Raw genomic sequence first — 25,611 nt, 5'->3', positions numbered from 1 at the left:
TAAATCACCATTTTTTTTGTCTTGTGGAATTCAATGCCGACTTTTATTGTGCCAAATTCATCAAAATGTCAATATGAAAAAGGAATACACAGATGTATCTGCTGCGCTGCTGGTAAATAAAAATGTCCAATGGGAGCAAGAAGATGAAGATCAACCAGTTTCTTTCTATGCATTTCTGAGTCGAACAGACTCCTTCCTCAAGATAAAAACCACAATTGAGGCCTGTTTCACACTTCCGTTTTTGTGTCCGCCAAACGGATCCGTTTCCGTTTTTTTGACGGAAACGGATGCAAACGGATCCGTTTTTAAAAAACCGGATCCGTTTTTTGACGGATCCGCGGTAACCGCTATGGAAAAAAACCGGATCCTGCAAAAAAATGGCGGATCCGTTTTTTTACGGAAACCAACGGATTTTGACGGATTTGAAAAAACGGAAGTGTGAAACAGGCCTGACTGATCATCTTCTTACTTCCACTGGATATCACTATTTACCAGCAGCCCAGCATACACATTCATGTATTCCTTTTTTCATATTGTCAAATTACATTGTAGTCTATGCCAACATGCGGGGTGGAGGCAGCTAGTTATTTATGGCTACATAGGCGTTGTGCCTGTCACATCCCGGCATGGTGAGCGATAGCGCATGTGCCAGAGAAAGTGTATTTGCAACCCTATTGTTATCTTACCTTACTTTGCGATAGTCATTAAGCTTCTTGTTAATCAAAGCATGACTGGCAAAGCCTGGGTCCTGGAATGGAGTGAAAGAAATTAGGACTTTTAGTATGATCACCAACATGCCAGTAAGATACTTTACAATTGCTATACACTTAAAAAACCTACAAGAGACAAAGTGAGCAAAAACCCTGCTGGAACTAAATAAAAAGCAAAAAGTGCATTTAAATAACACAGTTTTTAGTAATACTTTTTTAATTAAAAAAAAAAATAGCATAAAAACCATCCCATCATGTCAAGGCAACTCTGATTGGGACAGTACTACACTGTCTAATATTAAAAACCTTACCATGTGTCAATGTTGACCTCAGTGTGTGAATAAGGGCAGACAAAAGGCTTCCCCAGACCGGTATTCCACTGGCTGGACCCAGTCCTTTTGTCTGCCCTTATTCACACACTGAGGTCAACATTGACACATTGTAAGGTTTTTAATATTAGACAGTGTAGGACTGTCCCGATCAGAGTTACCTTGTCGTGGTGGGATGGATTTTATGCTATGTTTTTATTAAAAAAAAGTAATACCGTACTAAAAACTCTGTGTTATTTAAATGCACTTTTTGCTTTTTATTTACTTAGTTACAGCAGGGTTTTTGCTCACTTTTTCTATTGTAGATTTTATATGTTTTGTGGCCAATGTGAACATGCGTTTATGTTCTGCATGTGTACCAACTCAAGTCAAGCTCAATTTTTGTGTTTTTTCTTTGTATTCTTGCATTCTGTGCAAGCCGAGGTGTGGCCTCCCTCTCCTGAGCTGGAAATTGTATATAAGGCTTCCCCAGACTGGTGTTTGGCTGGTTGGGCCCAGTCCTTTTGTCTGCCTTTATTCACACACGGAGGTCAACAATGACACATGGTAAGGTTTTTAATATTAGACAGTGTAGGACTGTCCCGATCAGTTACCTTGTCGTGGAGGGATGGCTTTTATGCTATTTTTTGATAGAAAAAAAAAGTATTACTAAAAACTCTGTGTTGCTTAAATGCACTATTTGCTTTTTATTTACTTAGTTACAGCAGGGTTTTTGCTCACTTTTTCTCTTGTAGGTTTTATATGTTTTGTGGCAAATGTGAACATGCATTTATGTTCTGCATGTGTACCAACTCAAGTCAAGCTCAATTGCTATACACTGTATACATTTTCCAAAATTCAGCTGTCTACTAGTCTTTGTATATAACTAATTTAAAAAAAATATTACAATTACTTCAAACATAAATTCAAAGTAGAGAATGACATTGTTACAACAGAAGAATCTCATGCGGCTGTGGTCCTCTTGACACATTCAATGCTGTGTCGTATAAAACCCTCTTCTCTTAGGGACTAATGCACAGATTAGTGGTCTACAAACTTCTTACTTTAATCCCTTGCTTTTTACCGTTTTATATCCTAAAAGTCCATCAAAAAGCAGATAAAAGCCCCCTTACCTCACCCTCATCCCGACTGTTTTCTCTGATGGCTTTTACCCAGCCCAACATATCATCCCGATCCTCTGCCTGAAAGAGATATTCACAGAAGTCAGGTGTCGTCAGCCGGAAGACGTGCTTCCTCTTGGTCTCGCTGTAAGAGATGTCCACCAGGCTTCCAAGGATGCTGATTGGCTGCTCCTCCTCACCTGGCCCCGGACCCCTTGTATCTGGGCGCTCCTTGTGCAAGAAGAGGAGGTGAGGGCGCAGGATGGAGTACACGCGTTTCCACTGACGGAGCCCGCCGCCAACCTTCTACATGGAGACAAGAGAAAAAACACCATAATACAGAAGTACACAAGTGGATAGTCATTGAGTCGCCATAAGACACGGAAAATGTGGAGAAGGAAAAAAATACCTCCATATAAAACCAAGTAAGCAGTCACAATAAGTTTCCATGTACACTCCACAACAGACCAGCAGCCATACCTTGCCCTTGTTAGTGAGAATCTGCTTATAGAGCAGCCAGCCTTCCCTGTGCACATCACTGAGCTCTGTATCTGAAATTTCAGAAGCTGAGTGTCGTTTTGACCGTCCGTCCTCAGACGTAACCAAGCTATCCAAAGACTGCAAAGAATGAAAGAGATACAAGATTATGGCACATCTTTTCTGCTCCAGCTCCAAATAAGTGACACTAGAAGAATAGTAATAAAGTCAGTCATATCTGTTATAACAAAGGGGAAATTCCTGCAACAGGGACATTGGACAAATAAGTGTTACAATTGCTTGTGGCCACTTGGTGGCAATCTGCTCTTACTGGCTATGTGATGTCAGCACAAAAGGACAGTTCTCTCGCCATCTACAAATATCTGGATAATGAAGGACATGTTCTTTTATAGGTTATCAAGTTTATATAGGAATTTATACAACCTACTATGGATTGATTGCTGTAACTTCTAATAGAGACGGTGAACCGTACTGAAATTTCAACTTTGCACTCTCACTTCTCATGAACCAAAGTTTGCAATGCACCTCAGACACAGTGATGAGAAACATCCTCTTGATGAGTGCTCTCGCCAACTTGTCACTCTGCCTGTCGTGCCAACGCCTTTCTGCGCATGGGTAGTTTATGTGTGGTGTTTGAATTTCACTCCTGCAGAATTCTTTCTTCATTTGTTAGCAGTGTACAGATATCGCTCGGAGGACAGTGTTTTTATTGTGAAAACTTATTGGAAAACTGAGTCCTTAAAGAGGTGCCAAATTGAGTTTCTAAAGAAGTTTGGAGGTCGAAATCCACTGTTCTAACTGTGTATTGAACCCTTCTTTGAAGGCAGTGTAATCTTCAAGGGACTGTGGCCACCAAAATCAGACAATTTAAAGAGAACCCGTCAACAGGCTTGGCCGATACGAGATCAGCTTTCAGGCCTGATAAACATTACTATTTTTATTTATTATTATTACAGCGCCATTTATTCCATGGCGTTTTACATGTGAGGAGGGGTATACATAATACATACAAGTACAGTAATCTTAAACAATGCAAGTCACGACTGGTACAGGAAGAGAGAGGACCCTGCCCGCGAGGGCTCACAATCTACAAGGGATGGGTGAGGATACAGTAGGTGAGGGTAGAGTTGGTCGTGCAGCGGTTTGGTGGATCGGTGGTTACTGCAGGTTGTAGGCTTGTCGGAAAAGGTAGGTCTTCAGGTTCCTTTTGAAGGTTTCCATGGTAGGCGAGAGTCTGATATGTTGTGGCAGAGAGTTCCAGAGATGGGGTGATGCGTGGGAGAAATCTTGTATGCGATTGTGGGAAGAGGAGATAAGAGGGGAATTGAGAAGGGAATCTTGTGAGGATCGGAGGTTGTGTGCAGGTAAGTACCGAGAGACAGATGTATGGAGGACACAGGTTGTGGATGGCTTTGTATGCCATGGTTAGGGTTTTGAACTGGAGTGTTTGGGTAATGGGGAGCCTGTGCAGGGATTGACAGAGAGGAGAGGCAGGGGAACAGCAGGGGTGGGGGGGGGTGAACAGGTGGATTAGTCGGGCAGCAGAGTTTAGAATAGATTGGAGGGGTGCGAGAGTGTTAAGAGGGGAGGCCACAGAGCAGGAGGTTGCAGTAGTCAAGGTAGGAGATGGTGAGGGCATGTTTTTGCACATTCTTGGTTGAGAAATGTATGGATCCTGGAAATATTTATGAGTTGAAGTCGGCAGGATGTGGAGAGGGCTTGGATATGTAGTTTGAAGGAGAGATCAGAGTCAGGGATTACCCCAAGACAGCGAGCTTGTGGGACTGGGGAGAGTGAACAGCCATTTACTTTAATGGATAGGTCCATTGGGGGGGTTGAGTTAGATGGGGGAAAGATGATGAATTCTGTTTTGCCCATATTAAGTTTTAGAAATCTAGTGGAGAATAAGGATGAAATAGCAGACAGACATTGTGGGATTCTGGTCAGTAGGGTGGTGATATCTGGTCCAGAGATGTACAGTAGATCTGTGTGTCATCGGCATAGAGATGATACTGAAAGCCATGAGATTCCATGAGCTGTCCCAGGCCGAAGGTGTAAATGGAGAAGAGCAGGGGCCCTAACACTAAACCTTGTGTGACTCCAACATATAGGGGGCGAGGTGAGGAGGTGGTGTGCGAGTGGGAGACGCTGAATGTCCGGTCTGTTAGGTATGATGAGATCCAAGATAGGGCCAAGTCTGTGATGCCAAGAGATGAGAGGGTCTGTAATAATAGGGAGTGGTCTACTGTGTCAAAGGTAGAGGACAGGTCCAAGAGGAAGAGGACAGAGTAGTGTCGCTTGGCTTTGGCGGTATGTCATTGGTGACTTTAGTTAGGACAGTTTCAGTGGAGTGGTGTGGCCAGAAGCCAGACTGTAAGCCAAAGAGGGAGCAGGAAGAGAGGTGGGAGGACAGTTCACGATGGACTTGTTTAGTTTTGAGGAATAGGGAGGAAGTGATATGGGGTGATAGCTAGATACAGATTGAGTCAAGAGAGGGCTTTTTGAGGATGGGTATGATTGAGGCATGTTTGAAGCATGAGGGGAAAACACCAGTTGTTAGTGATAGGTTGAATAGATGGGTTAGGGTTGGGATGAAGACAGTGGTGAGGATTGGGATGGAATCGGGTCGAGTGCACAGGTGGTAAGATGTGATCTTGATAGTAGAGTGGAGAATCGATCTCCTGTGATGGTGGAGAAGCTGGTTTTGGAGGAGGGCTGAGCAGTTAGGAAGAGAGGTTGTGGTGGTTAAAGGCCAAAGATTTCTCTGATGTTATCAATCTTCTGCTTGAAGAATGAGGCAAAGTCTTCAGCTGAGATGAGTGGAGAGGGAGGAAGTGTTGGGAGACGAAGAGAATTGAAAGTGATGAATAGCTGTTTAGGGTTGTGAGATGGAGGATATGAGAGATGAGAAGTATGTTTGTTTTGCTGCAGCGAGTGCGGCTTTGAAAGTAGCGAGGGACTGTATGAATGCGATGAAGTGCTCGTTGGAGTGGGATCTTTTCCATCTCCGCTCAGCAGCCCTGGAAGCCCATCTTAGTTCTTTGGTCAGGCTGGTGTTGCAGGGCTGTCTGCTGATTTTGCAAGCTTTGGTATGTGTGAGAGGGGCGATCGATTCCAGAGCTGCAGTTATTGTGGTGTTTTATAAAGCGGCAGCAGTGTCCGCACTGTGTAAGGAACTTATGTCTGTAAGAGGAAGGAGGGATTCAGAAAGTGAGTGTAATCAAGGTGTTTAAAGGGAACCTGTCAGCTGTTTTGGCCTCTATAAGATGCGGCCACTGCCTTTCAGGGCTTATCATCAGCATTCTATAATGCTGTAGATAATCCCTCGATCCGACCTACAAGATAAGAAAAAGAATTTTTACTATACTCGCCTGGGGGGTGCGATCCGGTCCGATGGGTATTGCAGGTTCTGGTCCAGCGCTTCCCATCTTCTTGCAACAACGCCCTCCTGCTTGCTTCATGGCTCCCCGGCATCGCGTTGCTGCGCAGGCGTACTTCTCTGCCCAGATGAGGGAAGAGGAAAGTATTGCTGTGTGGAAGCGCCAGGAAAAGTCAGAGAGACCCAGCGCCTGCACACTGCAGGAATTTTGCCTCAACAGGGCAGAGAAGTACGCCTGCGCAGGAGCGCAATGACGGGGAGCCATGAAGCAAGCAGGAGGGCGGCATCGCAAGAAGCTGGGAGGCGCCGGACACGGACCTGCGACTCCTATCAGACAGGACTGCACCGGACCGCGCCCCCCCCCCCCCCCCCCCCGTGTGAGTATAATAAAATGTATTTTTCTTATCTTGCAGGTCGGATTGGGGCCTTATCTACAGCATTCTATAATGCTGTAGATAAGCCCTGAAAGGCAGTGGCCGCATTTTATAGCGGCCAAGACAGCTGACAGGTTCCCTTTAAGATTTCTGAGAGGGTGTGCGAGTTTGTGGAGTGGGGATTGTGGACCTGGAGAGGAGAGGGAAGAAAATGTAAGTAGGTTGTTGTCAGAGACAGGGAGAGGAGAGTTAGAGAGGATAGATAGGGAGCAGAGGTGGGTGAAGATGAGGTCCAGTGTGTGTGGCCATTTCTGTGAGTGGCTGGATTGAGTGAGAGATAGAAGTCACCCATGATGATAGTGGGGATGTCAGCGTAGAGGAAATGAAGTAGCCAGGTGGTGAAGTGGTCAAAGAAGGTGGTGGCTGGCCCTGGGGGTGGTACATGACAGCCAGTTGGAGGGGGAGTAGATGCGCACAGAGTGTACCTCAAAGGAAAGGAGGGTCAAGGAGGGTGGCAGTGGGATTTGGGTGAAGGAGCAACTCCTCCACTATGCTTGCTGCTGGGGCAGGGGGTGTAGGAAAAGTGGAATCCATCATACGAAAGTGCAGCTGGAGAGGCTGTGTCGGGGAGGGGGGGGGAGCCAGGTTTCGGTGATAGCGAGGAAAGAAAGTTTGCTAGTAATGAAGAGATCATGGATGTATGAACGTTTGTGGCAGCCAGAGCAAGCGTTCCACAGAGTATCTGTTAGTCGGACTGGAGAAGTGGGGGCCGGGCGAATGGGTATGTTAGAGGAGTTACGGAAGTTTGTGATAGAGCGTGGATGGGATGTAGAAATGACTGTGGGGATGTGGTGAGGAGGGCCAGGATTTGGAGAGATATCACCGGCAGTCAGGAGGAGCAGAGAACGTGTTAGCAGGTGGGAGCTGGAGAGACCATGAGGTGGCTGTATGTGTTTGGAGACAGAGGATTGCATGTTGAGGTATAGATCTGAGGAGGAGGTGAGATGGATGGGGAGTATGGTGGGGGAGATGACCAGATCCTTACTAGGTGTAGGGATTAGGGGGGTTAGCAGAAAGTGAAGGGGTGTGAGTGAAAACAAACAGAAACATTGCTTACAGTGACTATATATACACATTCTATAATGCTGTATTTCTGCCCCCAACCCAAATTGCACTACAAGAAAAAGACTTTTTATTATACTCATCTGTGGGGCATGGTCCAGTCCAAGGGGTGTTGTTGGTCTTGGTACGGCACTTCTCTTCTTCTTGCAATACCGTCGTCCTTCTTGCTTCGTGTGGATGATGCATCCCAACAGTCACCTCGGCATCACGCTCGTACACAGGCGTACTTCTCTTCCCTGACTAGAACAGAGTAAAGTACTGAAGTGCGCATGCGCCGGGGCTCTTTGACCTTTCCCATTGCCTGGGCACTGCAGTAGTTTACGCTGCCCTCAAGAGAGAAGAGAAGTACACCTTCGTGATGCCAAGGAGACTGTGTGGATGACGTAGGGATGCGTCATCCACACGAAGCAAGAAAGCGGACAGCATCGCAAGAAGGGAGGCAACAGACGTAGACCAGTGAAGCCTACTAATCCGGACCGCACCACAGGTGAGTATAATAAAAGCGGGGTTTTTTGTCTTGTCTATCGGTTTGGGGACAGAGATACAGCATTATAGAATGCTGTATATCAGGCCTGAAAGGTGGTGGCCTTATCTCATATCGGCCAAACCAAGTGACCGGTTCGTTTTAAAGAAGCATTTCCATCAAAAATATTATCCTTTTATAGAAAATGTCCTCTACTTTTTCATTGATGTCTTATCCTTAGAATAGGTCATCAAGGACTGATCGATATGGGTCAGACACCGGGTACTCCCACTGATCAGCTGTTCTGGGTGTCGGCAGTTGCAACTGCTCGATTCTGATAGTGGCAACGGCAGGGTACTACACATCTGCCTACTAATGAAAAAGTAGTGGACAACCTCTAATATATTGCAGTCATGATATTATATAGCACTCTATACTTACAATTGCTCATTTTGCCTTTCTAGCCAATTCCTGTCTTTTCCATTAGGTCTATAACATCACGTGATTAAAAACTGACTAGGTCAATTTTCCCTGCACAACTCATGGGTCACTGCAAAAGTCCCCGGCAAGGTGAAAGAGGGAGCAGGTAGGTCAGAAGTTAAAGAGGGGAATAGTTTCTGCAGGGACAAGAGACTTCCTCTTTTTACACATAGCAGAGACAACTGCCAGGATTAGCTGGGTAGAAAAGACAAAATGAGTAACTGTACGTACACATCTCTATATAATATGATGACTGCAATATATTAAGAAGTTAAAAACTTTCACGGGAGTGCTTCTTGAAAGGGAATCTGTCACCACATTTTACCTATCTAAACATTTAACATGGGCATACAGGCTATATAGACTGTTGGAAAAAGTCCTCCCTGTGTGTTTCATTACATGCCTTGTTGTGGATAAATCATCTTTTAACACTTCATATAAATTACCTCTTCCAGGCTCCGGGGTGGAGCTGCCTGGAAGATAACTCTGCCTCTAGTGCTTATTATACATGAAGGGTGAGTTATCAGTGTGATGTGTAATGGCCACTCTCTGTTCTGCTGATCATTCTGAAGAGCTGTGTATGATTAAACCTGACACATCTGCAGCTTCCAGCTCACAAGCTGACAGGGTTGTAATATTGTTTGTAATATTGTTACAATCCAGCAGGGCTCAGAGAGGGGAAAATGTGTTTGCTAGAAGACAAATTCCATTTCTCTTGTTCTGTGTTGGTTACTTGTCTCACTGATAACTCTCCTTCATGTATAATAATCTCTGGAGGCAGAGTTATCTACAGGCAGCGTCCTCCCCATAGCCTGGAAGAGGTCATTTAAATATAAGAAAAGCGTGGATTTCTCTGGAAGACATCATGTCGCAGATAACAAGGTATGTTATTTAGCTCCCTATGACCTACATGCCCATATAAATGACTTAGGAGGGTTGACACTACTGCCAGATTTTCCTTAGATTTTTATCTTTGGGGCCAATTGAAAGGTCGAGTATACAGTAACAAGCCACGAACATTACAGGCACTCCGAAAGAACATACAATGAGAAATTCAGGCTATGACCTCAGACGTCCTGCAGAATACATTCAACAAAATGGAATGATGCTTGCATACGTGCTGGGATATGAACGGTGGACATTTTAAACACCTGCTTTAAAACATCAGTTTCTCATAAACCAAGGTTTGTGCAGTTGAAATTTCAGTACGATAGCTCGTCTCTTTTAGAAGTTACAGCAATTTTTCAAGGTAAAGCAGAGCGTGAATCACCCTGTGTAACTACAGGTGACCAGATCCATTTCTATTCCCTCTGTTCCCTGTTCAGATGCTCCTTTTCCAGCTTGTGCTGGACGTAGGAGAGCATTTTTTGTGTCAGCACATGACCACTAATTTCAAAAGAGGGTGTTGGCTGACTTTTCACTTCAAAAGTTATTTCAGATTTCTTCTCTATCTTTGCATAAACCATGAGAAACCGTGGCTGGCCCAAATACTGAAATGGGCAAAGACTATTCTGTATCGAGCATGAGCAAAATTTCAGTTGGGGATAGATCGAGGCACCTGTGATAATAGAAACTTATTAGTAATTCTGCAGATTTTACACACACACAGTTGTGGCTAAACGTATTGACACCCCTGCAATTCTGTCAGATAATACTCAGCTTCTTCCTGAAAATGATTGCAAACACAAATTCTTTGGTATTATTATCTTCATTTAATTTGTCTTAATTGAAAAAACACAAAAGAGAATGAAGCAAAAAGCAAAACATTGATCATTTCACACAAAACTCCAAAAATGGGCCAGACAAAAGTATTGGCACCCTCATCCTAATACTTGGTTGCACAACCTTTAGCCAAAATAACTGCGACCAACCGCTTCCGGTAACCATCAATGAGTTTCTTACAATGCTCTGCTGGAATTTTAGACCATTCCTCTTTGGCAAACTGCTCCAGGTCCCTGATATTTGAAGGGTGCCTTCTCCAAACTGCCATTTTTAGATCTCTCCACAGGTGTTCTATGGGATTCAGGTCTGGACTCATTGCTGGCCACCTTAGAAGTCTCCAGTGCTTTCTCTCAAACCATTTTCTAGTACTTTTTGAAGTGTGTTTTGGGTCATTGTCCTGGTGGAAGACCCATGACCTCTGAGGGAGACACAGCTTTCTCACACTGGGCCCTACATTATGCTGCAAAATTTGTTGGTAGTCTTCAGACTTCATAATGACATGCACACGGTCAAGCAGTCCAGTGCCAGAGGCAGCAAAGCAACCACAAAACATCAGGGAACCTCCGCCATGTTTGACTCTAGGGACCGTGTTCTTTTCTTTGAATGCCTCTTTTTTTCTCCTGTAAACTCTATGTTGATGCCTTTGCCCAAAAAGCTCTACTTTTGTCTCATCTGACCAGAGAACATTCTTTCAAAACCTTTTAGGATTTTTCAGGTAAGTTTTGGCAAACTCCAGCCTGGCTTTTTTATGTCTCGGGGTAGGAAGTGGGGTCTTCCTGGGTCTCCTACCATACAGTCCCTTTTCATTCAGACGCCGACAGATAGTACGGGTTGACACTGTTGTACCCTCGGACTGCAGGGCAGCTTGAACTTGTTTGGATGTTAGTCGAGGTTCTTTATCCAACATCCGCACAATCTTGCGTTGAAATCTCTTGTCAATTTTTCTTTTCCGTCCACATCTAGGGAAGTTATCCACAGTGCCATGGGCTTTAAACTTCTTGATGACACTGCGCACGGTAGACACAGGAACATTCAGGTCTTTGGAGATGGACTTGTAGCCTTGAGATTGCTCATGCTTCCTCACAATTTGGTTTCTCAAGTCCTCAGACAGTTCTTTGGTCTTCTTTCTTTTCTCCATGCTCAATATGGTACACACAAGGACACAGGACAGAGGTTGAGTCAACTTTAATCCATGTCAACTGGCTGCAAGTGTGATTTAGTTATTGCCATCACCTGTTAGGTGCCACAGGTAAGTTACAGGTGCTGTTAATTACACAAATTAGAGAAGCATCACATGATTTTTCGAACAGTGCCAATACTTTTGTCCACCCTCTTTTTATGGTGTGGAATTATATCCAATTTGGCTTTAGGACAATTCTTTTTGTGTTTTTTCTTTTAAGACAAATTAAATGAAGATAATAACAAAGAATTTGTGCTTGCAATCACTTTCAGGAAGAAACTAAGTATTATCTGACAGAATTGCAGGGATGTCAATACTTTTGGCCACAACTGTATACATATAATTTTTAGGGGTTAACACTGCTGACAGACTCCCTTTCAATAAACTGATGATTAACACTGGACATTTACTAGAGGTGTCTTGACAGCGTAACAGAAATGTTGGAAATATAAAAAATGCAGCAAGGGTAAATTCAATAAATGATATCCTTGACATTAGGAGTGGAATATGGATAAAGAGAAAGCTAAGAAAATCTGTCAGATGATGTGTGGCTACCAAACCAGCAACATTGCAAGGTAAGAGGACTTAGAAAAGGAGATTTTTGTGTACTCACCGTAAAATCTCTTTCTCTTAGCCTCTAATTGGGGGACACAGAACCATGGGTGTTATGCTGCTGTCCACTAGGAGGCGACACTATGCATAATCTGAAAAAGATTAACTTTGGCTCCTCCTCTGCAGTATACACCCCTGGACGGCGTCAGCCTTCTCCAGTTTTGTGCAAAAGCATTAGGAGGAACATAACCAAATAACATAACCATGCCTGTAAGAAGGCTACTATGTACGAGCTCAAAGAACAATATGAGAACTCAACCGTAAACAACGGCCCATAAGGGCAACAGGGTGGGAGCTGTGTCCCCCAATTAGAGGCTAAGAGAAAGAGATTTTACGGTGAGTACACAAAAATCTCCTTTACTCTGTCGCCTCATTGGGGGACACAGAACCATGGGACGTCCCAAAGCAGTCCCTGGGTGGGAAGCAATGGACGAATATTGTGCTAGCAGGTCCCTAAATTTGGGGCACTGCCGCCTGCAGAACCAGTCTACCCAGGCTCGCATCCGCTGAGGACTGGGTATGAAGACTGTAGTGTTTCGTAAACGTGTGTAGGCAAGTCCAAGTGGCCACCTTATACACTTGTTGTGCCGAAGCCTGGTGCCGAATGGCCCAGGAGGCCCCTACTGCCCGTGTAGAGTGTGCCGTGATACCGGCCGGAAGAGGGGAACTGTTAAGTCAGTAGGTCTCATGTATAGTGGACTTGATCCACCTGGCAAGGGTAGCCTTGGAAGCCGGCAGTCCCTTGCGACTACCTTCTGGAAGAATGAAGAGGGAATCAGACTTCCGGAAAGGTGCAGTCCTGGACACGTAAATCCGCAATGCTCTGACGAGGTCAAGCGTATGCAGAGCCTTCTCCACTCTATGAACCGGAACCGGGCAAAGGGATGGCAGTGAAATCTCCTCATTGAGGTGAAAGTTGGACACAACCTTCGGAAGGAAGGATGGTACCGTGCGGAGAACCACCTTGTCCTGATGAAAGGCTAGGAAAGGCCGTCTGCAGGAAAGTGCTGACAATTCCGACACTCTGCGTAACGAGGTGATCGCCACTAGAAAAACCACTTTCTGAGACAGAATTGAGAGTGGAACTCCTCTAAGAGGTTCAAAGGGTGGAGCTTGCAATGCTGTCAGGACCAGATTGAGGTCCCATGTATCCAGCGGACGTTTGTAGGGAGGAACCAATCGGGAAACTCCCTGGATGAAAGTCCTTACTTGCGGTTTAGTAGCAATGCACTTTTGAAAAAGGACTGAAAGCGCCGACACCTGACTATTAAGCGAGCCTAAGGATAGCTTGTCGTCTAGACCCGATTGAAGAAAACCTAGTACCTTCGGGAGGGAATAAGGGAGTTGGACTTGTCCATGAGATTCGCACCAAGAAAAGAAAGCTCTCCAGGTACGATAATAGATCTTGGCGGAGGCAGGCTTCCTTGCCCTGATCATAGTCGCAATGACTGCCGGTGAAAAACCTGCCTGGGTTAGAATCCAGGTTTCAAGGGCCATGCCGTCAAATTGAGAGCCCCTGAATTCTGATGGAAGAACGGACCTTGAGACAGAAGGTCGTGACGACGCCAGGGGACGTCTGCTGTAAGTTGAACGATGTCGGCGTACCATGTACGTCTGGGCCAGTCTGGAGCGATGAGGATGGTTGGAACTCCCTCTTGCTTGATCTTCCTCACGACCCTGGAGATTAGGGGGAGGGGTGGAAAAATGTACAGGAGTCGGAACTGGGACCAGTCCTGGACCAGGGCATCCGCTCCGAGCGACCGCGGGTCGTGTGTCCTGGCCATGAAATTGGGGACCTTGGTATTGAGATGGAATGCCATTAGGTCCACCTCCGGGGTTCCCCAGCATTGACAGATCTGGTAAAAAATCTCGGGATGGAGAGACCACTCCCCCGAGTCCATTCCTTGCCTGCTGAGGAAGTAGGCTTCCCAGTTTTCTACACCCGGAATGAGGACCGCAGAAAGTACCGACCTCGTGTTTTCCGCCCAGCGGAGGATATGTGCCACTTCTCTCATCGCCTGGGCGCTGCGGGTCCCGCCTTGGTGGTTCACGTATGCCACAGCCGTGGCATTGTCCGACTGTATCCGTATGTGCGAGGCTGCAAGCAAGTGATGAAAGGCTCTCAGTGCCAAGAGGATGGCCCTGATTTCCAGAATATTGATGGGCAATGTCACTTCCCTCGGTGACCACTTGCCTTGTGCCCTGTGATGTAGGTGCACTGCCCCCCAGCCTGTCAGGCTTGCATCGGTAGTCAGGATCTTCCATTGTCCTGAGAGAAAGGGCTTTCCTCGTGTAAGCGAGGTTGGATTGAGCCACCAATGCAGGGACCTCCTGGTTGACGACGTCAACCTGAACTCCCTGTCGAGGGAGAAGGGATTCCTGTCCCAAGAGCTGAGTATGGCTAGTTGAAGGACCCTGAGGTGAAACTGGGCAAATGGCACTGCCTCTATTGCTGCTGCCATCCGGCCGAGGACTCTCATGGCAAACCGGAGAGATCGAGGAGGACTGCGAAGGAGTGTATGAACTCCCAGACGGATGGCCAGTGTCTTGTCCTTGGGAAGGAGCACCAGGCCCCTGGAGGTGTCGAATAACATTCCCAGGAATGTTAGAGTCTGACTTGGGATAGTCGACGATTTCTGTAGGTTGACTAGCCATCCCAGGCGACTCAGTGTGTCTATTGTGATTGAGACACTGACCTCGCAATCTTTGAAAGTGGGAGACTTGATGAGGAGGTCGTCCAGGTACGGGATGACTAGAATGCCTCTTGAGTGCAGAACGTCCATGGTGGCCGCCATGACTTTGGTGAACGTTCTTGGAGCCGTGGCGAGTCTGAACGGAAGGGCGACAAACTGGTAGTGGTTTTGGTTGACCGCAAACCTGAGAAACCTTTGGTGGGCGGGGGCAATTGGTATGTGCAGATACGCATCCTGTATGTCTATGGAGGCAAGGTATTCTCCCTGCTCCATGGATGCAATGATGGACCGGAGGGACTCCATGCGGAAGTGACGGACCCGTATGTAATTGTTGAGCTGTTTTAGGTCCAGTATGGGTCGGACGCTGCCTCCTTTCTTGGGGACTACGAACAGATTTGAGTAGAACCCTCGGAATCTCTCGTTCGCGGGAACCGGCACCACAACTCCTGCTTGAAGGAGAGAGGAGACCGCTTGGTGGAAAGCACGAGCCTTGTCTGGTGGTGTTGGAGGAATAGAAAGGAAAAACCGGTTCGGTGGAGCGGAAGTGAACTGTATCTTGTATCCGGAAGACACTATTTCCCTGACCCACCTGTCTTCTGTAATAGGCAGCCAGACTTGCAGGAAGAGTAAAAGTCGGCCGCCTACTGGTGGGGTGTCTTCCGGAGTTCCTGAGTCATGATGAAGCGAAGTTCTGAGGTTTTCCTCCCTTGGGTTTCGCTTGGCCTGCTTTCGACTGCCAAGACCTGTCCGGTCGCTGCTGCGACCGTGGGTTGTCCCTGCGTGGAGAGCGGTTACGGTTTTGCGCTGGGCGCGAGACGGACCAGCCCGAGGAATTCCGAAAGGATCGGAATCGCGTCTGGTTTCTTCGTTTAAACGTGCGTTTCGGTTTTAGTTGAGGGAGAGAGGTACTCTTACCCCCAGTGGCATTGGCTATCATTGTGTCCAGCTTTTCGCCGAAAAGTCTTCCAGTAAGATACGGAAGTCGCGTGAGGGACTTCTTTGAGGCCGCATCCGCTTTCCATTCTCGCAGCCAGAGGATGCGTCGGATCGTGATGGCGTTTGATGCTATTCCCGCTACACCTCTTGCGGAATCCAGGGCTGCATGAAGCATGTAGTCTGCTACCACTGCTATCTGGACCGCTTGGTCCGAGAGCTTGGGATTTGAAGCTTGAAGACCCTCCTGTAGTTTTTTGGCCCAAGCCAGGATGGCCTTGGCCGCCCAAACTGAAGCAAACGCAGGGCCCAGAGAGGCGCCTGCTGCTTCGAAAATAGAACGAGCCATGCGTTCTACTTGCCGGTCTGCTGCGTCCCTGAGGGTTGAGCTATCTGGCAGAGAGAGTAAGGTCTGCGCTGCTAGCCTAGAAACCGGGGGTTCCACTTCAGGTGGATCTGTCCATTGTTTGGTGTCTGTCTGTGGGAAGGGGTACTTCGCTTCCAAATATTTGCGATTAGCAAATTTTTTCTCAGGCTGCGCAAACTGTTTGGTAAGTATTTCCTCAAACTCATGGTGATTAGGGAAGACCTTAGGTGGTTTCTGAACACTTTCGAAGCAAATCCTATGTTCTGGGACTTCCGGGGCCGACTCTGGAATTTTTAGCACCCGATGAATTGCAGAGATTATGTCCTCAACTAGCGCTGTATTGCTAGGGGGAGAAGGTACCACGGACCTCTCCGTTTCGTTATCTGAGTCGGAGTCACAGATGCCCTCCGAATCCTGTGCCTCACTAAGGTGATCCCTGGAGGGCGACCTGGGGCAGGGGTCTTCTGTGGTGGGGGATCTCTGTGGTAAATTGCACTGTCTGTCTGTGACAGGGGACTGCCTAGGAGACCTGGAATGACGCTGTCTCTCCCTGGGGGGGACGACCTTGTGCTATAGGCCGACTCAGGTGATCGAGACCTGTGGGTCCGCTTATGTCTGTGAGAGTCGGAAGCAGCATGTTCCTGAGACAAGCTGTCCGTTTGCTGTGTAACGTCCATAGCCGGGGCCCGACTCTGCAGAGGTGGCAGCAATGCGGCAGTTAGGTTGTCTATGGACTGTGTCATAGACTGTGACATCTGAGTTGCCCATTCCGGCGTGGCCTGTGACACTGAAGCGTCAGTAGGGACTCCCTGGGGTTCTGACCCAGAGTTCTGGATGCAGTCCCGGCAGTGCGGATACGTGCTACCACTAGGGAGCGTGGCTTTGCAGGCTGTGCAGAATGCATAGAAACATTCCTGCCTGGTTCTCTTCCTTGAGCCCGGCATAGTGCACAGAGGCTGGCTATCAGGGATCGTACAGGGGTGGCTACGCAGAGGGAACCCACAGAGAGCCTTCTAGGAAGTATGGATTCACAGCTGAGTAATGAAAACCCAGCTGTGAGCTTACCCCACTGGTGTGCCCCTAGGTCCAGAACCGACAGATACTAGTTCTGTGCCCCACGGAGACCGCTGTGATGCTCCTCTCCTGGATCTCATCCAAAAAAAATGGCCACCGGGACTCTGAGGAGAGGGAGGAGGGGGCGGAGAGCTGAAAAGGGCGCGCTGGGCTTGTAAAAAAGCGCCCTTTCTGCCTCAATCCGCCCCTTCTATGACACTCCAGCGTGTCATTTTAGTCATCCGGGGGGCGGGGAAAAGGCGGCGGCTTCGGCTAGGCCGAAGCCGCGGTCTAGATTAGAGGCCTGATGCCCAGGAGGGCTCCAGAGCGGCGCGGTAGTCCGGGAGGGGGTCGGATTTGCACCGGACCCCCCCGGAATGGGCGACTGGCTAGCGGTGGGGGCAGCAGGGCTAGCGGTACCTGTGTGGGGGGTCCCTGGAGCACCATGGAGCCACTGCTGCTGCAGAGGCAGGGGAGCAGAAAGCCCTGTCTCTGCTGTGCCACGTCTGCCTGCACCCTCCCCCGGCCCCAGCAGGATCCCACAGCTGGGCTGGGGTCCCTGGTGCAGAATGCTGTCTGTACTCCGACCCTACCTGCGGCGTCTCAACCTAATGCCCCCTGCGGGGGATTAGGGAGGGTGCGTCTGTCACCGTCAGGGGGTCTTCATCCTTGCCTCAACCTCAACCCAGACCCTGAAGGGGGTTGGGGAAGGAGGGGGGGGGTCTCAACTTCGGACCAGTACCCGAGGGACTGGGGAAGGAGCGACATGGGGAACCGCCATCTCCACTTCAACTGGGCACCCCTAAAAAGGGGGCCAAGGAAGGAGCCATGCCGGGAGTCTCGCTGGAGACCCACTTTTCTTCATCTGTTCCGACAAAAGGAAAAAAAGAAAAAAGGTGTGCCTCCTTGCGACACTAAGCAAAAACTGGAGAAGGCTGACGCCGTCCAGGGGTGTATACTGCAGAGGAGGAGCCAAAGTTAATCTTTTTCAGATTATGCATAGTGTCGCCTCCTAGTGGACAGCAGCATAACACCCATGGTTCTGTGTCCCCCAATGAGACGACAGAGTAAATGAGTTATCCCCTGTGGAATAAGGAATAACTTGCTGATTGCAAGAGATCCAGAGCTTCATCCGCCAGGACACTCTCGGCAGTCCTGAATTCATGTTCTATAACCCCAAGAACCCCCCTGCAGCCCCATTCTCAGTGGGCCACAGGTGCGTGTGTGAGGCCTCCTCTAAATTCATGTCTATAGGACTAGCTGAGCGTTGCAATTGGCAATCTCATAGACAAAAAATGGAGCAGAGGTGTGCATGCGTGGCTTCTGCTTCATCTTTTGTTTATGGAATTGTTAAGTGCAGCGCTCAGCTAGTCCTATAGACATGAATTTAGTGGAGGCCTCACATGTGCACCTCAGCTCCATTCAGTACAAGGCTGTAAAGCCCCAATCTAGGGAGAGCTTGGGGTCCTATGGAAAGGGGATAACTAGATTTTTTTGTAATAACCCTTTAAGACCTTTATACAACATGTGGAACAGATCAATTTTAACAATAAAGCGGGAGTCACACATAGCAATCTCGCTAGCGAGATCGCTGCTGAGTCACAACTTTTGTGACACAACAGCGATCTCACCAGCGAGATAGCTGTGTGTGACAGCGATCAGCGACCGGCCCCCCTGCCGGTATCGCTGATCGCTGCAAGAAACCTCTGGACATATTTTTCGTCGCTGGTCAGCACGCATCGCTGCGTGTGACAAGCGGGAGACCAGCGATCAGCTGTAAAAAATAAAAAAAATATAGTTATTCTCACCTTCCGACGTCCCGCGCAGCCATCCTGCCTCTCTCCACGCTCCGGTCCCAGTGATCCTTTGCACGAATGACCGCGAGACATCGCGCTGCCGCGAGACCGTGGCATTCTCGTGGTCATTCTCGCAAAGGATTACTGGGACCGGAGCGTGGAGAGAGGCAGGATGGCTGCGCGGGACGTCGGAAGGTGATAATAACAATATTTTTTATTTTAATTCTATTTTTTTACAGGGATATGGCATCAGCGCTAACAAACACAGTGATGCCGGGCGCTCGGCATCGCTGTGCTGATCGCTGGTGAAGCTGTCTGTTTCACAGCTCACCAGCGATCACATAGCGACTTACCAGCGATCCTGACACGTTGATATCGCTGTTGAGATCGCTGGTAAGTCGCTATGTGTGACTCCAGCTTTAGACTTGATCCATTATGTAAATGTGCTATGGGTAGTCCCAGCCCCTGCAAGCGCTCCTGCTCCCCTTACTAAACCATGCTACTCCCTCTCCTTGAGGTGTTACTACAGCTCACCCATCCATCAAGGTCAAGGGATCATATGAGGCAGGGTTTAGTAAGGAGAGCTGGAGGGCTTGCAGGGGCTTGGACCACCCTCAGGGCTCTTGTCAGCTCTCTGACATTATTAAACTAATCTGCAGGCAGGTGTGTGTGAACATGTCCTCTACCCAGTGCTGTAGCTGTAGTCCCTTTAATATGCATAAATCATCTGATAGACTGCCTTTAAATCTCCCAGCATCCATTGCTAGCTCACTGTCCATACAGAGCGTCTCCTGGCAATTTCTATAATGGAAGATGTACTTTCTAATGGAAAAACTAAAGGAATGAGTTTGTGGTATGACTACATACAGCTCTGGCAAAAATTAAGAGACCACCACATCAAAACCCTGTCATGGGCAGCCCAATCTCCAGACCTGAACCCTATTGAAAACCTCTGGAATGTAATCAAAAGTATGATGGATAGTCACAAGCCATCAAACAAAGAAGAACTGCTTACTTTTTTGCGCCAGAAGCAGTGTGAAAGACTGGTGGAAAGCATGCAAAGACGCGTGAAAGCTCTTTATAAAAATCATGGCTATTCCACAAAATATTGATTTCTGAACTCTTCCTGAGGTAAAACATTAGTATTATTGTTTTTAAATGATTATGAACTTGTTTTCTTTGCATTATTTGTGGTCTGAAAACACTGTTTTGTCAGAAAAAAATACAAAATGTATTGCTTGGAAATTCAGAGACAAGTTGTCAGAAGTTTGTAGACTAAAAGAACAATTTACATTTTACGCAAAAATATACATATAAAGAGAAAAATCAGACAAACTGAACATTTGGAAGTGGTCTCTTAATTTTTGTCAGAGCTGTATACATGTATATGATCTATGACTAGCTCTAAATTATGTATTTGTGAATATTAAGTGACCTTCAGCAGCAGGACCTCATATTAATAAATATGTAGTGTGAATGCAGCACATAAAATCATCCACACCCAGATATTAACAGTAATTACAGCTACAAAATGCACTCTCACCCCATCAGTGAAGAAGCTCCGCAGCATCCGCAAACTCGGCACCCGGCCCACAACTCTCCTGTGGTTGGAGAAGGAGACAATTATCAGATTACATGTCTAGCTTCCATCTCATCTGTGACTTGAGTGCATCTGCACTGCTGCTCACCTTCCTCACGACTAATGGACACTCATACAATGTGGCCGCAGGTCCTCAGACAAGAGGTAGTGCCACCGCTGACAATTCTACATCCGCCAACTAAAATCAATCTACAAGATACTGCCCATCTAGGAGCTCTCCACAGAACTACTGAATTCAGACCTCAACAAAATTATTTTCTTTTTTGCAATGGTCTTGTTTTTGGCACAGCCAGAAATATATATTTAGGAAGAGAGATGATAGTCATACAAAATACATTTTATTAAATAGAATAGTTTGGATTATAACATGAAGTCGATTGGTTAATACCTTGGTGGTGAAAAGTTCTATTCAAAGGTATTCTCCAGGTACATGATATCCATGTCCTATCCTTTAGAGAGTTTATTAGAACTGATTCAGTGGGGGTCCAATGCCAGACAACCCCTCTAATCAGCAGTTATTAGCCTGCAGTCAAACGTAATCACTGGACAGAGCTGCAATGCATACGCTCCATTTAACATGTAGCAGCTGCTGCCGATTACTGCAGATCAGCTCTTAAATAGGAGCAGGTAATATGTGGGAAAAATGGAGAAATCCAGCAAAGTGGTCCTTAAAGGGATATTCCCATCTCCAAGATTCTATCCCAATATGCAGTAAGTGTAAAAATAATAATATTAACAAATACCTCCAATTAGAAATGTAGCATAGTTTTTATAATTAGCTATGTCTCTTTCCTCATGTCCAGGCAGTGAAGGACCTTAGGTATCCATGGTTATGACCACTGACAATGAGGTTTTTAAAAGGGTTATCCCTAATTTGACACCCTCTTTCAGAAATAAGACTTTAATAAAAATAAATGGTTGCTACAAGCCAAAATGTATATTCTTCTTAGTGAAAAGAAGACTGCACCATTTTCATGAATGTACATCTAGGGTGGAGGGGGGTAGGAGGGATTGGCACTACAGCCTATAGGTTCAGATTTATATGGCATCCATTGTCCATAGGTATACATTTTTAACTGGATACTGTTGTACTGAATTGTTGCGGTATACTAAACTTCACTGGCCAAACGGGTCCTGTGACCTCTGTTGGGCTTATGTATCCCTATAGACATATTTATTGCATATGTGAATATGATGTCAACATCTAACTCATCTGTGGTGAGAGTAGCCCATGCTCACCTTGGTAATCTCCCTTCATCGCGGAATGTGTTGAGTCCATCATCACAAGATTTTGAGCGCTCAGTGGTGATGGCAAGAAGATAAGAGGAACGCCGACTGGACTTAATGCTACCTAAATAAAACAGCAGAGAGAAGACATATGGGACTACACATGCACCACTGCAGAATGATTGTTTCACATTCACATTACTTATATGTATGTTCAAGCATGAAGGAATCATTTATGTACGAAAGGTGCCTTCTATGCATGAAAAGTTAGGATGTTGTCTTCTATGTACGAAAGATGGCTATCTTCAATTTATGAAAGGAGTCCTCTATGTATGAAAGATGGCTACCTTCAATGTATGAAAGGTGGCTTCAATGTATGAAAGGTGAGTACCTTCAATGTATGAAAGTTGGCTACCTTCAATGTATGAAAGGTGGATTCAATGTATGAAAGATGGCTACCTTCAATGTATGAAAGGGGTCTTCAATGTATGAAAGGTGGGTACCTTCAATGTATGAAAGATGGCTACCTTCAATGTATGAAAGGTGGCTTCAATGTATGAAAGTTTGCTTCAAGCAATGTCCTTTATTTCTCACAGTTGGCACAATTTTACGGGAGGATTTATATAATTTATTTACTTTTGTTGGAATGTCTGATTGTGCCAGGTAAGGGCAGCGAATAGCCAGGTCTAATCTGAGCCGCTTGCATCCTTAAATGATGTGGGTCAATCCAAGGAGCACAAGCCTATCATTTTTAGTGATGTATCTGGGCTTGCGCTGATAAAATGTTAGCACCAGCAGCTAGAGCCTCGGTGGTATTCTGGGGAGGCACTAATTTGAAGATTATCGGCGGAATGGACTCCCTAGAGATCTGCACACTGTTCTCTCTAACCAGCTCAGATTTCAGCCCCTTAGTAGCCAGAAATATGTTTGATGACATTCTCAGGAATTACTCACGCTTACGAATGTTTTTTCAATAACTCTTTAGCAAATAAAAGAAAAACGCTACGGCTTTGCAATAATTTAGAGAATTTCTGTAAAAATCCTAAGCAATATCATGACAATATTGTCTCATGTCAATGCACCCGTAAGGAACAGTAAACCTAGAAATGAATGACAAAACTAAACTGGAGATAATCTCGCTTCCGGTCAGTCTGCAGGCCATTCGTCTTGTGTAAATCCTGCAGAGCACAAATTTCAATAATTTCAATTTTGACTGAGATCTAGCTATTTAATATGTATAGGCCTTTAGTCATCAGCAGTACGACAGTTGTCGACAGAACTATGTCTTTCGAGTTATATAATAAAGCTCAGGTCAGTTGAGCACTCCTGTGTTCTCTATGACAGAGCTGCTGTCAGATTCCCCTAACGGTGGCTTATCTCTCAGGGAACACAAGGAGTGGCTATTGGAAATTTAACATGCCCCCAAGCACATGTGATAGTCCGATATCGACTGATTCAGGAGTCTTTAGTTCAATGTGTATGGGAGTCTTAAGAGCTAGGTCTTAGATGAGGGGATGTGCCTTAAACAAGAGGGCTGGTTTACCAATCTTTAGGACCTACTGACATGCACAGAAGGGAGAGGATCCTGCTGCAGGTCAATTGCCTTACAGTTAAAGGAGCAATATTTAGCCCTTTGATCCAGACTCCAAACCCTGAACACCCCGCACCTCAGGCAATGCACAACACCAATACTAAAATACAGCCCTGACGTCATGCACAATTCAAATAAACCGTACTTTTAATACTTGTTTAACCATTTCTATTCTTATGATTAATTTCCCCATATTGCCAAACTTCAATAAAATAGCCAGTGAATCAACATTCAAATACTCAATCAGGGCACTCACTGCAATCTTGTGAGTAATGGCGACCAATGGAAAAGCTAAATGTTGGGGAGGAAGGACTGTCGGAGATCACAGGGGCAGAGTTGATGGCGCTGGATACCACACAAGAGGCAGGGACATGTTTGGCTCGTAGGTCAATGCTTGGACTTGTTGGCTCATCTGTAAAGAATTAAAATTAAGATGATGCAGATTTACTACCATACTTGATGTGTGAAATCCTATAACAAAAAATCTCATGTATTTAAACCGACACAACTCAAATGTTAACAGAGAGGTGCTGTTACAATCAGATGGACCTGCTCATTGAAGAAAGTTCTAGTATTGGAAAACTCCTTGAAGATTCACTGTCAGATGAAAGCATTAGTAACAAACAAATCAATTAATGCAGTCTTACCAATAAAAGGGATCGATGCCAGAGGCTCCTCAGAAAATGGTAAGGGGGGTATCCTTTGCAATGGTTGTTCATTGTTTGTCTCCTCACTGCCAGCAGGAGAAGGTGAGTACTCCAAGTCTTTGCCTTCCTCAGGAAAGAGAACATTGACTTGGCGAGCAGCTGCCGGTGGCTTGCGACCTGATGGAGGCTTTTGCCTCAATACTACCTCCTCTCGTCTCTCCTCTGTGGCACTACTGTCATCTGTGGAGCTAACACTTACAGATGGCTCTCTCCTTTCTGTTGGGGATGGGGGAGAACTTGGATATTGTGCTGTCCTAAATGTAGGGAAGCCACTAAATGCAGTCTCCCTAAAGGAAAATGCATGAAGCAGTTCAGTCCGACGCTGAAAAGATGGACTATAACTCCGATACCCAATGTACCCTGAATCCCCAGAATTAGAGTGCTGGGTTGGAGTCTTGGATACATCTCTAGGGACAGTTGGCACAGTCTGACTTACAAGTGCATGTGACACTGCTTGTGTTGTCCGTGGGGGTCTGTCTGAAGACCAAACATGGCGTTCATAAGGAGGTGATATTAAAGCATCCAACTCCAGTTTCTCCATAGATCTTCCATAATGGGCCAGAAAATTATCTGACTGCGCCCGATGACCCCAAGAATCATTATCAGGAGAATGGTGGAGAGTATCTTGTGACACACTATGAGGCCAGTTATTAGGATGGGAGAGTTCTCCTAGGCGATCTTGTGAGGCACTACGTCTTCTTGGGGGTAAAGCAGAACCCCTCCTACGAGGGGTTTGCTGAGACATCCAGTTGCACAGTGCTTGCTGTCTCTCCCAATGACTCACCCAGCGGGGGTTAGCGGTCTGCTCCCAAGAGTCTGCAGGAGCTTTAATTGGAGGCTCTGGCTGATAGCGCGAAGTCCAACCATATGCAGAATTACACGGAGGGTCTGGTCCTCTGAATCTGTCAGCTGAGGATGGCGACCCCATGTAGGGTCTGTGTGGAGGGAGAGGATTAGGAAGCGGTCTGGAATAACTGTCCTGATGAGTAGGGCTGCTCCTCGGTACATCCCCACATATGGGGCTTCTGATGAAAGGAAAGTCCTCATAGTTTGAGTGCTGTACTCTGGAGCTTACAGGATACCCTGGAGAACACTCAGGTGGCTGACTCCGCCATGGATAAAACACAGGTGGTGGCTCGGGGATACTATGTGCTCCTCCACGGTATGGCTCATTCCCTTTCAGATATGCATCTTGCGAGTAAGCCTGAAGATGAAAATGGAAGTAAAATATATTAGAAACTTGGTGTGACTCCATGTAAAGCAGTAATGACGTATTAAAAGATACATTTTAACAGGGTTGTCCACTATAGTACAGCCACTATTAATGGAACCAAGGAAGCGAGAAAAAGGACAAAAATTGGTACTTATCTTCTGGACTAGTGTCGCTCTTCTGCAGTCAGTGCTGACTATGCAGGAGTGCAGGAGAAATGTCAGTCCTTGAGGGGAATCTTTTTTTTTTTATGTTGTCACTTCCTTGGGCCCATTAATAACAACCCCTTTAGCTAATTTCTAGAATTGGTGGTGGAGCAGGAATCAAGGCAATAAATTGGATTTAGGACTCAAAATAACAGCCAGTGCACACCCCAACCGCACTGCACATGGGAATGCTGGGGGTAGCAGACAATTGTAGCTAATAATTTCCTATGGATAGTGTTATATATTTATCAAGGCATTG

The 25,611-nt window shown here is 46.4% G+C and overlaps 2 protein-coding genes across 2 annotated transcripts in view; both read right to left on the bottom strand.

Annotated features, from left to right (window-relative positions):
* The window catches only part of ARHGAP23 (Rho GTPase activating protein 23), a 120,248-nt gene that overhangs the window by 29,880 nt on the left and 64,757 nt on the right, over positions 1–25,611 (bottom strand). Inside the window, exons 7-13 of the mRNA XM_073572487.1 lie at positions 23,877–25,140; positions 23,486–23,641; positions 21,651–21,762; positions 20,355–20,412; positions 2,620–2,757; positions 2,152–2,445; positions 687–748 (exon numbers count right to left, since the gene is read on the bottom strand). Of these exons, the coding sequence (XP_073428588.1) occupies positions 687–748; positions 2,152–2,445; positions 2,620–2,757; positions 20,355–20,412; positions 21,651–21,762; positions 23,486–23,641; positions 23,877–25,140 (2,084 nt within the window). The remainder of the gene's footprint in view (positions 1–686; positions 749–2,151; positions 2,446–2,619; positions 2,758–20,354; positions 20,413–21,650; positions 21,763–23,485; positions 23,642–23,876; positions 25,141–25,611) is intronic.
* LOC141086447 (uncharacterized) lies at positions 11,717–17,935 on the bottom strand. Its single transcript, XM_073572488.1, has 2 exons — positions 17,745–17,935; positions 11,717–17,694 (listed from the first exon to the last, which is right to left on the bottom strand). The coding sequence occupies exon 2, from the start codon at positions 14,622–14,624 to the stop codon at positions 12,645–12,647; it is 1,980 nt and encodes a 659-aa protein (XP_073428589.1). The 5' UTR covers positions 14,625–17,694; positions 17,745–17,935; the 3' UTR covers positions 11,717–12,644.

The sequence above is a fragment of the Dendrobates tinctorius genome, unplaced genomic scaffold (assembly GCF_039654945.1).
Source record: "Dendrobates tinctorius isolate UK_male_01 unplaced genomic scaffold, ASM3965494v1 ptg000032l, whole genome shotgun sequence".
Taxonomy (NCBI): Eukaryota; Metazoa; Chordata; class Amphibia; order Anura; family Dendrobatidae; genus Dendrobates; species Dendrobates tinctorius.
Note: the sequence above shows the minus strand (reverse complement) of the source record. Positions and strands in the feature narration are given on the sequence as shown.